Here is a 14,033-nt window from a genome sequence, read left to right on the forward strand (position 1 = left end):
CAGTCACTGGGCACCGAGCGGGTGTGGGAACTCTGGCTGATTCCCCCTCAGCCCAGGGCTGCTGAGACCAGTAGCATCACCCAGCTACCATTCTAACCCCCACCAGTCACTGAGCACAGGCAGGGGGTGTTACCTTCTTAATGGAATTTGCTGAACAGGATGAGTTGGGAACTCAGCAAGAGTTGGAACCTTCAGGACAGGAGATAATTGGGCATTTTAATTGTTTAAAACTAATTAGGCTTGGAAGCTAAGCAGAGCCAGGCCTGGTTAGTACTTGGAGGGGTGACCATCAGGGAAGACCAGGTGCAGAAAGTCACGGAAGGAGCTCCGAGGAGGGGCGGTTGGTGAGAAGGTCACGGAAGGAGCCCCGGGAGGGGCGGCTGGTGAGCAGGCCCGGGCGTTGGGCTGAAGATTGTCGGACAGGAGGAATGGTGGAAATGGAATGGCGGCGCGCACAGACGCAGCGGCTTTGCTTCTCCCAGGACGGTGCTATTTACGTTTAATGTTAATGTTATTTGTACTGGACTCATGGGAGCTTGCAAGATCACATTTCGTTGTTCATGTACTTGTGCATTGTACAATGACAGTTGAATTATTATTATTATTATTATTCTGTGTACGATTCGTGCTTTCTGATTGTGGGCACTAACGCGCTTCCTTGTTTCTTGTGTTTTCCAGTGACAGATGAACTGCTTCTGGCGTGAGTACGATTGGGAGAGTTTCGCCATCTGTCTTCTGCCTCTTTAGTTCAGAAGCCATTTAATAAACATCTTGTTTGATTCTGGGATCAGCTTTTGTTACATTACTGTGATTGCTGACAATGATGAATACTTTTAAAATTCATGTTTTATTGATTATTTATCCAAGTTTCTAGGTTTCCCAGTGGCTGTTTTATGTAAGGTGTGCCTGGGAGCTGTGCTTCAAGCCCCCATTTATTTTTGCTATGGCCATTAATCGCCGATTATGAGTTGTTTAATCCATAGTCTACAATTCTTGATCTGTATAATGTAGAAGTTGTTGGAATGTTTCTGTGACTCACCAGGAGTTGTGATAGGGCTGTCAGCTGCTGCATTGTACCGTTAAGTGCTGTATCACATGGTCTCTCTGCTGAATAACGCAATCCTTATTCTGCACCAGTATTTAGGAACATTATTACAGGAGTATTTGGTATAATAACCTCTTCAGAGAGGTTTGCTGCAGCTCATGGTGCTCACAGACCCATGTCATTTTCTGCACTTGCTCCACAGTCAGGGGAACAGGAGGAGGCCATTCAGTCCCTCAAGCCTGTTCCATTAAATCAGATCATGGTTGATCTGTACCTTTGATCCCTATCCCTCGGTACCCTTACCTAACAAAAACCTATCAGTCTCGGTCTTGATCATTTCAATTGACCCCCAGCATCCACAACTTTTTGGGGGAGAGAGTTCCAGATTTCCATTACCCCTTGTGTGAAGAAGTGCTTCCTGACATCACCCCTAAACGGCCTGGCTCTAATTTTTAGGTTATGCCCCCTTGTTCTGGACTCTCCTACCAGAGGAAATAGTTTCTCTCTCTCTCTCTATCCTATTGAATCCTTTATCATTTTAAATACTTCGATTAGATCACCCCCAACCTTCTAAACTCAATCATGTTCCTTTCCAAAAATGATGGATACACTAGGAGACCCATTGGCTATTAAATTCGATGCATTTAAGGGGAGGCTTGATAAACACATGAAGGAGAAAGGAATAGACGGATATGCTGATGGGGTGAGATGAAGAGTGGTAGGAAGAGGCTCAAGTGAAGCATGAACAGCAGCATAGACCAGTTGGGCTGAATGGCCTGTTTCTGTGCTGTAAATTCGATGTAGTTCGATATAATATATTTACCCAAGAGGCAGATCCAGTCGCTAACATGAGCAATGATGAGTTAATATTAGTGAAGACAAGCATGGGTGATGGAGGATTGTGTCAGCTCAGTATTCTCTAAAGGAGTGATACTAATAATCTTGAGGCATCGAGGGAAGAGGTGGTGGCGTCACCATTCTGGAGAAAGCTGGGACTTGCTGAGTTGTGGGGTGCTCACTGCCGCAATTGAGGACGTTTGTAGCTGCACGTCGTGAATCACTGCTCAGGACTGACGCGCTCCTGGATGTAATGAACTCAGTCGGGAGTAGGACCTCTCAGAAATGAACTTCAATGAGACTTTTATAAAGAAAGACTTGCATTTCTATAGCGCCTTTCACAACCTCGGAACGTCCCAAAGCGCATCACAGCCAATGACGTACTTTTGAATTGTAGTCACTGCTGTAATGTAGGCTGTAGATGTATAATTAACGATATACGCCATTCTGTGCCTAGCTTCCTCTGGCCCTTTGTTCCATTGTTTCTAACTCCGTCACTGCTGCTGATATCATTCACAGCACACTGTGGAGCATTCCATTACACTACAACCCCTGACATTGTACACGTTGTTTCACTGTTTCCTCTCTGATACAAACCACATGAACCTCCCCCTCCCATACACTCAGTAACTTTCTGTGTGTGGGAGGACCTGTCTTTGAATACAGTGCGTCCTGAGTAACGGCTGTGCTGCTTCGCAGGAGGCTTAGATTTGAGCAGCCGGTGGGGATTCTGCTGCCTCCTGTTTGCTGTCTCCTGTCTCTCCAGTTCGAGCTAAAGACGAGCAGTGTAAAAGTGCAAAGTGATGCATTTTGGTCGGAAGAACGAGGAGAGGCAATATAAACTAAAGGGTACAACCCTAAAGAGGGTGCACGAACAGAGACCTGGGGGTATATGTGCACAAATCATTGAAGGTGGCAGGACAGGTTCATAAAGCGGTTAAAAAAGCTTATGGGATCCTGGGCTTCATAAATAGAGGCATAGAGTACAAAAGCAAGGAAGTTCTGATGAACCTTTATAAAACACTGGTCCGACCTCAACTGGAGTATTGCGTCCAACTCTGGGCACCGCACTTTAGGAAGGATGTGAAGGCCTTAGGGTGCAGAAAAGATTTACGAAAATTATTCCAGGGATGAGGGACTTCAGTTATGTGGATAGACTGGAGAAGCTGGGGTTGTTCTCCTTGGAGCAGAGAAGATTGAGATTTGATAGAGGTGTTCAGAATCATGAGGAGTCTGGACAGAGTAGATAGAGAGAAACTGTTCCCATTGGCGGAAGGGTCGAGAACCAGAGGACACAGATTTAAGGTGATTGGCAAAAACCAAAGGCGACATGAGGAAAAACATTTTTCCGCAGCGCGTGGTTAGGATCTGGAATTCACTGCCTGAGAGGGTGGTGGAGGCAGATTCAATCGTGGCTTTCAAAAGGGCGTTGGATAAGTACCTGAAGGAAAAAAATTAGCAGGGCTACGGGGAAAGGGCGGGGGTGTGGAGTTAGCTGAAGTGCTCTTGCAGAGAGCTGGCACGGGCTCGACGGGCTCGTAACCATTCACTGATTCTAAGAAATTCATACTTTTTCACAGGGAGGCAAATTCCTGCGGCATTATTTACATGAAGGCCATTTCTCTCGTGTTATCACCTAGATTTCCTAACAGGATTCCATGAATTTTCAGGTTAATAGGCTGTAATAAACAGAGAGGTTGTTTAAAGGGATGGTATTGTGCTGCAGAAATTAAATTCTATTAAGCCCTTTTAGGACTGTTAAACACAGCAGCTGTCCTGGAGGGACCTGTTATATTGGACCAACCACCCCACGCTAAAAGATACCACGCACAGGCGTCCTTCAGAGGGATCTACATTTACCTCTACAACACGCCAGCATAAAATCCTGTGGCGATCAGTAAGTGGTGATGGGGGCAGGATTGTGAGGTCTGGAAGCTCCTAATCACAAGCTGGCACACTCGGCGGTGGGTGTCTGATTCAGTCGTCGGGCTCCTGGATCGAGGCAGGGGAGCCCCCCGGCAGCTACATCCACGACTGAGCAGCCCTATTTAGGATCCGCTCTGCTCACCCTGAACAGGGAGGGGGCTAGAAAAGGTGCCCCAAAAATAGCCTGCCACAATAACACCCTGTCTGGAATACCGCATCCAGTGGGGTCACTAAAATGCGGTCCTAAAGACAGAAAATTGAACTTCGGGGCATGGAATGTGCGGACACTAGTAGACAGTGCAACAAGTGATCGACCGGAGAGAAGGATGGCCATCGTATGCAGAGAGCTGAAACGATGCAACATTGATATAGCGGCCCTATCTGAAATTCGACTAGCAGAAGAAGGTCAATTGAAGGAGGAGAAGGGGGGTTACACATTCTACTGGAAAGGGAAGCCAACGGAAAACCCCCGGACCCATGGAGTTGGATTTGCCATCAAAAATTAACTTGTTAGCCAACTCTCCAAATTTCCTGTGGGAATCAATGAACGCCTCATGAAAATGCGTCCAACCCTATCCAACAATCAGATGGCAACAGTTGTGAGTGCTTATGCTCCCACCCTGGATTCGCTAGATGAAGTAAAGGAGATCTTCTATGCTGACCTGGATAAAACCTTGTCTGGTATCCCAAAAGACGATAAAGTCATTCTTCTTGGGGACTTCAATGCCAGGGTCGGTTGGGATTACCAACTATGGAAAGGCATCATAGGAAAAGAGGGCATTGGAAAGTCCAACTCAAACGGACTACTACTTCTCACTAAATGTGCTGAGCACGACCTCATAATCACAAATACTTTCTTCCGACAAAAAAACAAGTACAAAACCTCCTGGAGGTACCCCCGCTCAAAATTGTGGCATCTCATTGACTATGTCATTGTACGGGCAAGGGATCGTCGTGATGTTCTGGTCACTAGGGCCATGTTCAGCACTGATGTCTGCTGGACAGATCATCGCCTTATCCGAGCAACTATGTCCCTCAAACTAAAGCCCAAGATACGTGCTCAGAAGAAGCAGTTCCGGCCAAAATTAAACATTGAATGTCTTGAGGACACTGCCATACAGCAGTGCTTTCAGGATTCCATCAAGCAAAGTCTTCCAAAGGAGTACCCACATGATACTGGAGAACATTGGGAACTGCTGAAAGCCACTATCCTCAACACCTCCCAGAACATACTCGGTTTCAAGTCCAGAAAACATCAGGACTGGTTTGATGAGAACGACTCAGAAATTGAGCAGCTCATAGAAAGGAAAAGGAAAGCTTTCTGCGCCTGGCAAAACAACATCAGCAGCAAGGCCAAAAGAGAGGCTCATGCTAGAGTTAAGGCAGATGTCCAGCAGAGAATAAGGGAGATGAAGAACAACTGGTGGTCTCAAAAGTCCCTAGAAATACAACGTATGGCTGATACTGGGGACTCCAGAGGCTTCTTCAGTGCCACCAAGGCAGTTTTCGGACCAAGCTACCGTGGCTTAAACCCCTTACGCTCTAAGGACGGTTTAACTCTGCTCAAGGACAAGGAGGCAATTGACACAAGATGGAGGGAGCATTTTCAAGAACTGCTCAACCGACACAGTAGCGCAGATCTGGAGTCCATCAATCAATTACCGCAGAGACCAGAAAGGGAGGAAATGGGGGCACCCCCAAGCATTGTAGAAGTACAGAATCACAGAAATCACAGAAACCCCACAGTGCAGATAGAGGCCATTTCGGCCCATCGAGCCTGCCCGATCCCCATAACCCCTACACCAACACATATCCCACCCTATCCCTGTAATCAGGTCCATGAAAAACAACAAAGCTGCCGGCTCAGATGGGATTCCAGCAGAAATCCTTAAAAAAAAAAAAAGGTGGCCCTGAGCTCCTGACACACATACATGCCTTCCTCCTAAAAATATGGCAGCAGGAAGAAATTCCACAAGATCTCAGAGACGCTTTGATTGTTACTATCTTTAAAAAGGGGGGAAAGTCGGTGTGTGGTAACTACCGAGGTATCTCCCTTCTTCCACAGGAAAAGTACTTGCCCGTGTCCTTGCTAACAGACTTTTGCCGTTATCTGAGGAGGTGCCTCCGGAGTCGCAGTGTGGTTTCCGACCATCCAGAGGAACAGCTGATATGATCTTCACAGCACGTCAATTACAGGAGAAATGCCGTGAACAAAAGCAACCACTGTTCATAGCTTTCATAGACTTAACTAAAGCTTTTGACGCCGTCCACCACCAGACTTTATGGCATATCTTGTCTAAGCTTGGTTGCCCCGATAAATTCATCTTAGTTCTGAGGCTGCTACATGACAACATGTCCGCAGCAGTTCTCAGCAGCAGCGGTTCTATTTCAGAGCCCTTTATAGTTGAGACAGGAGTAAAACAGGGCTGCATCATTGCTCCAACCCTTTTTGCAGTGTTCATCTCAGTTATCCTCCATCTCATCGGCAATGATCTGCCCACCAGAATTCAAATCCTTTACCGTACTGATGGCCGACTTTTCAATCTCAACAGGCTTAAGGCCAAGAGCAAAGTCTCCATCACTACCATTATGGAGTTACAGTATGCAGATGATAACGCCATCAGAGCTCTTTCCGAGCATGATCTACAAAACACCTTGAATGCTTTTTCCAGAGCCTACAAACTTGTGGGCCTCACCATGAATATAAAGAAAACCCAGGTGCTCCACCAGCCATCACCTAATCAGCTTGCAACTCCTCCCTCTATAAAGATTGATAATAACACCCTTGAAAATGTCAACACCTTTCCATATCTTGGTAGCCATTTATCCTCCAAAGCTGACATTGACTCTGAAATCCATCACCGCCTGAGTTGTGCAAGTGCAACCTTTTCTAAACTGAGGGGGAGAGTCTTTGAAAATCATGACCTCCAAGTCCAAACTAAAATTCCTGTATACAAAGCCATCATCCTTCCCACCCTTTTCTATGGAGCTGAAACCTGGACTACGTACAGTAGACATCTCAAAGCCTTAGAGCAATACCATCAACGCTCTCTACACAAAATCTTGAGGGTCAGCTGGGAGGACAAGCGTACCAACTGGAGTATACTTGAAGAGGCCAATATCTACAGCATCACTACGCTCATCATGCAGCATCAACTCCGATGGATTGGACATGTCATTCGCATGTCAGACTCACGTCTCCCAAAACAGGTTCTGTACTCCCAGTTGAAGGAAGGGCAGAGGTCTCCTGGTGGTCAAAAGAAGCGTTACAAAGATAACATCAAAGTAATCCTTTAAAAAGTTCCATATCGATATTAATAACTGGGAGGAAATTGCACGGGACAGAGACAATTGGAGAAAATGCATCCACAACGGTGCCGCACTACATGAAAAGAATCTCCAGCGTGCCGCTGAGGATAAACGCCAGTGCCGTAAGGAGAGACAACAACTTAAGAAGACCCATACTCCAGTCACTACCAATAGTCTTACATGCTCACACTGTAGTAGAGTCTGTGGATCTCGGATTGGCCTCCACAGCCACCTGAAGACCCACAAGTAGATGACTGATGAAGGACATACCATACTCGAATTCGAGTGGTCGCCGATGATGATGATATTGGAACAGTTATAGAGGCATGAAGCAGGTCATTTAAAATTAGGGCAGATTCATGCTGTAAATCAGCCATATGTAATCTCTGATTTGTAAGAGGAAGCCGAGTCTTTATCAATGGAACTTGGTGAGATTGCTGCTGAAACAGACCAAGCATGACTAAACTGACCAGACTGACACTATCCGTCCGTTTGCCTAATGTAACTCTCCTTGTAGAGCACAGTATTAGTCATCACTCAAGCTACCGCTCTACCTCCTTTTAATATGCCAATATATTTACACCCTATTACCCCTGTATCTCTGTAATATTTATACATTGCTGTGTAGTACCCATATCAGATACACAAGCTATCTAACTGTACATTATTCCTGTCGGATATGCCGCCACAGTACGGTATCCCTGTCGGATATGCCGGCACTGTACGGTATCCCTGTCGGATATGCCGGCACTGTACGGTATTCCTGTCGGATATGCCGGTACTGTACAATATTCCTGTCGGATATGCCGGTACTGTACGGTATCCCTGTCGGATATGCCGGCTCTGTACGGTATCCCTGTCGGATATGCCGGCTCTGTACGGTATTCCTGTCGGATATGCCGGCACTGTACAGTATTCCTGTCGGATATGCCGGCACTGTACAGTATTCCTGTCGGATAGACCAGCACTGTACAGTATTCCTGTCTGATATGCCGGCACTGTACGGTATTCCTGTCGGATATGCCGGCACTGTACGGTATTCCTGTCGGATATGCCGGCACGGTACAATATTCCTGTTGGATATGCCGGCACTGTACGGTATTCCTGTCGGATATATGTCTCAGTTTCACCATGAGCTGATACTTTTACCCGGTTTGATGTGTTTTACACGTTTACGTTTCACAACCACAGGAAGCTGCCAATTACTTGTTCTGTCAATTTTTTAAATCTACAATAATTTTTAATGTTCTTACTGATGAACAAATCCCATCTGTCACATGATTCTGATTAGTTCAGTAGCACAGGTACACTGTGCAGCATTATACCTGCATACCTTAAAGTATCACCATGGCTCTGTTGATAACACACTCGCCTCTGAGTCAGAAGGTTGTGGGTTCCACTCCAGAGACTTAAGCACATAATCCAGGCTGGCACTCCAGTGCAGTACTGAGGGAGCGCTGCACTGTTGGAGGGGCAGTACTGAGGGAGCGCTGCACTGTCAGAGGGGCAGTACTGAGGGAGCGCTGCACTGTCGGAGGGGCAGTACTGAGGGAGTGCTGCACTGTCGGAGAGGCAGGACTAAGGGTGTGCTGCCTGTCGGAGGGGCAGTATTGAGGGAGCGCTGCACTGTCGGAGGGGCAGTACTGAGGGAGCGCTGCACTGTCGGAGGTGCTACCTTTCGGATGAGATGTTAAATCGAGGCCCCGTCTGCTCTCTCAGGTGAATGTAAAAGATTCCACGGCACTATTTCAAAGAAGAGTAGGAAAGTTCTCCCCGCTGTCCTGGCCAATATTTATCCCTCAATCAACATCACTAAAAACAGATTATCTGGTCGTTATCACATTGCTGTTTGTGGGAGCTTGCTGTGCGCAAATTGGCTGCTGCGTTCCTTACATTACAACAGTGACTCCACTTCAAAAGTACATCATTGGCTGTAAATGCTTTGGGACGTCCTGGGGTTGTGAAAGGCGCTTTGGAGATGCAAGCCTTTCTTTGACACAGGTACAATGTACAGGATTACACCTGCAGTTCAGGTGACGTTGTGCAGTACCTGTTAGTGAGGTGCATTATGCACCTTTTTAACACAATTGTTTTAAGAACATGCTTCTTTAAAAGTGAGTGGCACTTTTCCTAATGAAGTGAAGTGTTGAATTTTTCAACTGAGAGGGAGAGATCTTAGAGTCTGAATACTTTTGGATCGAGAGCAGCTGCTGTATTGTCATCGGCCTGCTGTTAATATAAACAGCTCCGTCTTTACTGAAATGTTGTTTCCTCTCCAGTCTAAAGTTTGTCTTTGGGCCGGCTGCCCTACATGCCTTGGAGCTGGTGGATGAACACTCAGTAACACTCGTCCACTCCCCCAGTGGAAGATCGCTGTACCAGGTATACTTGCTGTTTTTAAATTCTTATCATTTACAATTGTTTAACTTTTGTAAGAATGACCATTCTGGCTTCCTTATGGCCCAGTAACGCAACAGACAATGTGATTCCCCATTCCGTAAAGTGCAGGAAGATCCCCGGTTTGTGCCACACTAGTCCAGCGGGGGCAGCAGTGACTCCCGGCTGGAAAGTGCCTGTGGACGACGAGTGACGTCAGGATTGGGCTCATCTGTGATGCTCCACACAGTTGAATAGCCTATTAACACCCTCTAGGAGGAAAGAAAAAAATCTGTGCCAGCCAATGGGACATTTTCTGTGACTGTGTCTGCTAATATATATAAAAAATCTTACATCTGCACTTACTGTCAACATTTCCCATTATAAGATCCTGTGTCAACATTTGTAATAGAAACTGCGTGTGAACTTGTCACACTGTAATTACACCTTCCTGCCAGTGGCGCGCTGCAAGCTCTTGATGCATTGTGAGATGCCACAAGAAAATTACTAGTTTCTTCTAAAAATGCTGAATGAAGTTTGAATGAGTACGATTTTCTTCTCTGTACAATGCGGGAGTGCGTTAAATAAAAAGCATGGTCCTTTAAGCATTTCCAGGTGAGGAACAGCATGGGTTATATGCAAATAGAAGCTTCACCTACGCTACTCCGAGACTCCTGACTCACAAGACCAGCCCTATTCCATCCGTGTGACAGTTCGGTTCTCGTACCAGGCGCTGTGTGACCAGGAGATCATCCAGTTTATGTTGGTGTTTGAAATGGGTTCTTCATCCTGTGGACTCGGACAGCTGGGAGTTGGCATAAAACTAAAGATCTCCCTGGCCCCCTGGCTGGATCTGAACCCTGGCTTCAGGCTTTTATAATTTTAATTAAAATTTCTCAATTGGCACAACATGTCAAATGATGTTAAGTGACTGAGTTTAAATTATAATTAATGTTGGTTATATCTTGCTGAAGCGCCTTGGGGCATTTTACTACGTTAAAGGTGCTAAAAAAATACAAGTTGTTGTTGCATCACCCTTCCCTGAGGTGGGGAGATTTCCCCGTATGAGAGAATCAGAAACCAGTTTATAAAGGGCAAATTTAAAATGTTATTGTAATTAGTGTATAGAGAAACCAACCCCTGTGGAGACTGACTGGACTCTGTGCCCACACCCTCACACCAACATCGCTCTGAATGGAAGTGACTCTCGTCTTCGTTTCCCCACTTTGTATTTGTGATGAGGTGTCTGGTGGGTTAGGGACAGGCCCCTGTCTCCCCGCCCTGTAGCACTGCACTGTCTAATTAGACAGTATTTAAGTAACATGACTCACTGCACAGTGCCAGGGAACTGAAAATAGGCAGGTTGATTGAAGGATGACCCCAGAGGCCAAGGTCTAAGCCTGCCTGCCAGTCTTATTTCCCCAGGACGGGACAGCAGGGTCTGTTTACTATTCAATCTCGCCTCTTCAGCATGACAGCGAGGTGACAGTCAGTCCCTTGTTAATCTTTTGCCCATGTCCGTATCAACCTAGGACACTCATGCAAACTGCAACAACCATTGGGCTGGGATTGATGGGCAGAATTATCTTTAATGTGCCCTTCTTATTGCGCTGTGCTCCCATTAGGAACTGTGCTGTTTGCTTTTGTGCATTTGGTGACTTGCACGATCTCTGATTCTACAACACTCTGTTAATGTCCTTCGCCTTTTAGCAACACTCTGTTGTTCCTTTCCCCCCAACATACCGTTAGAGCAGAGAAGGATAAGGGAAGATTTAATAAAGGTGCTCAAAATCATGAAGGGTTTTGATTGAGTAAATAAGGAGAAACTGTTTCCAGTGGCAGGAGGGTCGGTAACCAGCGGACACAGATTTAAGATAATTGGCAAAGGAACTAGAGGGGAGATGAGGAGAATTTTTTTTACACTGCGAGTTGTTGTGATCTGGAATGCGCTGCCTGAAAGGGCGATGGAAGCAGATTCAATAGTAACATTCAAAGGGGAATTGGATAAATACTTGAAGGGGGGAAATTTGCAGGACTATGGGGAAAGAGCAGGAGAGTGGGATTAATTGGAGAGCTCTTTCAAAGAGCCGGCACAGGCACGATGGACCGAATGGCCTCATCAGCAGTATCATTCTATGATTCTAATTTTCCCTATGAGTAGCATTGTGAGTAATCCACTGCCAGAGTTAATTGAATTGATTCAATCTGTAATTTCCCAGTTAGTTCTAAAATGCCCTTGAACTTGAAAACTTCAAACATTTGACACTTGACTCATCTAATGAATTGGCTTCAGGTCTGGTTTTGAAGTTATAACACTTTGCACTTTTACAAACCGAAAGAGCACTCACAGTCTTTTCCGGCTATTACACACTGAATCTGTGGAGTGAATGTTCTTTCTGTTCTATTTAAACTTGACACAGGTCATGTTACATTTTGATAAAATACATTAATTGCAATTAATGTTAATTTATGTATATGAACACTGTGTTAGTGAACTAAAGTCAGTTATTGGTATTTTTATATGTGGTGTCTGTGAAATCCTGTGAGTGTCTGGTGCAAAGCTCTGTCAGATGTTCCCAGCCCATGGGTCCCTGACTAGTTACTCAGTATGTTTACGGAAACGGCACAAGTCAAGCATCACTGCAACCTTTCACTGAAATGAGGCAAAATTAATGGTTTATTTATTTCTGTTGCCATTCATAGTATTCACCCTCCAAGCTGAGCAATTCCAAATACTGCCCACTAGTCATTGAGGTTATTGCAAACCCCTCTGTGAGCCTCACCCTCCTCCATCACTCTGTACACCATGTGCACAGTGTACATCAGTCTGTTGTGACTCAGGATTATGTGACTGACCATGGTAAACTCCCCATCTCATGCTTGTTGACCTGTCGGCAGCCTTTGACACGGTTGACCACACTGTCCTCCAACGCCTCTCCTCCGTCGTCCAGCTGGGTGGGACTGCACTCGCCTGGTTCTAATCTTATCGATCCAGTCGTAACCAGAGAATCACCTGCAACGGCTTCTCTTCCCGCTCCCGCACCATTACCTCTGGTGTCCCCCAAGGATCTATGCTTGGCCCCCTCCTATTTCTCATCTACATGCTGCCCCTCGGCGATATCATCCGAAAACACAGCGTCAGTTTCCACGTGTCGCTGATGACACCCAGCTCTACTTCACCACCACCTCTCTTGACCCCTCCACTGCCTCTGATTTGTCACGCTGCTTGTCCGACGTCCAGTACTGGATGAATAGAAATTTTCTCCAACTAAATATTGGGAAGACCGAAGTCATTATCTTCAGTCTCCACCACAAACTCCGTTCCCTAGACACCGATTCCATCCCTCTCCCTGGCAACTGTCTGAGGCTGAACCAGACTGTTCGCAACCTTGGTGTCGTATTTGACCCTGAGCAGAGCCTTCCGACCACATATCCTCTCCGTCACCAAGACCGCCTACTTCCACCTCCATAACATCGTTGACTCCGCCCTTGCCTCAGCTCATCTGCTGCTGAAACCCTCACCCATGCCTTTGTTACCTCCAGACTCGACCATTCCAACACTGTCCTGGCCGGCCTCCCATCTTCCACCCTCCATAAACTTCAGCTCATCCAAAACTCTGCTGCCCGTCTCCTAACTCACACCAAGTCCCGTTCACCCATCACCCCTGTGCTCACTGACCTACATTGGCTCATAGGAACAATGGGCCGAATAGCCTAATATTACTAAACTATCTATAATTCTGAGAATTGCAATAAGCATGTTTTATTTTACGTAGAAAAGCCATTCAGTAAATACATTCCCACCAGTCATAGCCGTAGGAAGTTTGTGTTGGGTTGTGGAGAATATTCCAAGCTACACTGCACTGGTGCTGCTTCCGCTCTGTAGTCCTCGTTCCTTACAGCTACACAGGGTGTGACTGGGCTTTTGGAGTTGGGGACTTGTGCACAAGTGTGGTGTTTCCTGTGGAAAAACCTTTCAGTTAAATGGACTAAAAAATACAAGTTGGGTTATTTTTAGCATCAAAGTGAACTGGTAATAAAAGAGAATTTTCCGGAATATAAGAGGAACAGTTTTGTTTCTTCTCCTTCCCGTCTGTATTAGTGCATTTGATATTTACATGGATTTAGCGAGTGCCACTTGGCACATACAATGCTGAGGTTTTCTCTCTATACTGCTGGAAATAATTACCTGTAAGATGCCCCATCTACTTTCCAGCCAAAAATAGTGCTGGATAAAGTAGAGCAACAGACTGGCATCGTCTGCAGACACGGGCTTCCACACACATGCTGACAACACCCAACGCGACCCCTCCGCCCAGCGCGACCCCTCCGCCCAGTGCGACTTCTCCACTACCTCTGTTATCAGACTGCTTGTCCGACATCCAGTCTGATGAAAGATCATTGACCTGAACCGTTAACTCTGTTTCTCTCTGCCTGACCTGCTGAGTATTTCCAACATTTTCTGGATAAGTGTTGTTTCAGCGTTCCTGGCGCAGAGCCTGGCATGCTGGGAGAGTGCACTGCGCACACAGCCTATCAT

General features: G+C 46.2%; 1 protein-coding gene across 7 annotated transcripts in view; it reads left to right on the top strand.

Moving 5' to 3' along the window:
• The window catches only part of zswim7 (zinc finger, SWIM-type containing 7), a 58,081-nt gene that overhangs the window by 14,311 nt on the left and 29,737 nt on the right, over positions 1–14,033 (top strand). For all 7 annotated transcript variants that reach the window (XM_085964569.1, XM_085964566.1, XM_085964564.1 and 4 more), the window contains exons 3-4: positions 679–700; positions 9,397–9,499. In XM_085964569.1, the coding sequence (XP_085820695.1) occupies positions 679–700; positions 9,397–9,499 (125 nt within the window). The remainder of the gene's footprint in view (positions 1–678; positions 701–9,396; positions 9,500–14,033) is intronic.

This window comes from Somniosus microcephalus, chromosome 22 (genome assembly GCF_052327205.1).
Source record: "Somniosus microcephalus isolate GS21.2 chromosome 22, FLI_Smic_1.0, whole genome shotgun sequence".
NCBI classification, from domain to species: Eukaryota; Metazoa; Chordata; class Chondrichthyes; order Squaliformes; family Somniosidae; genus Somniosus; species Somniosus microcephalus.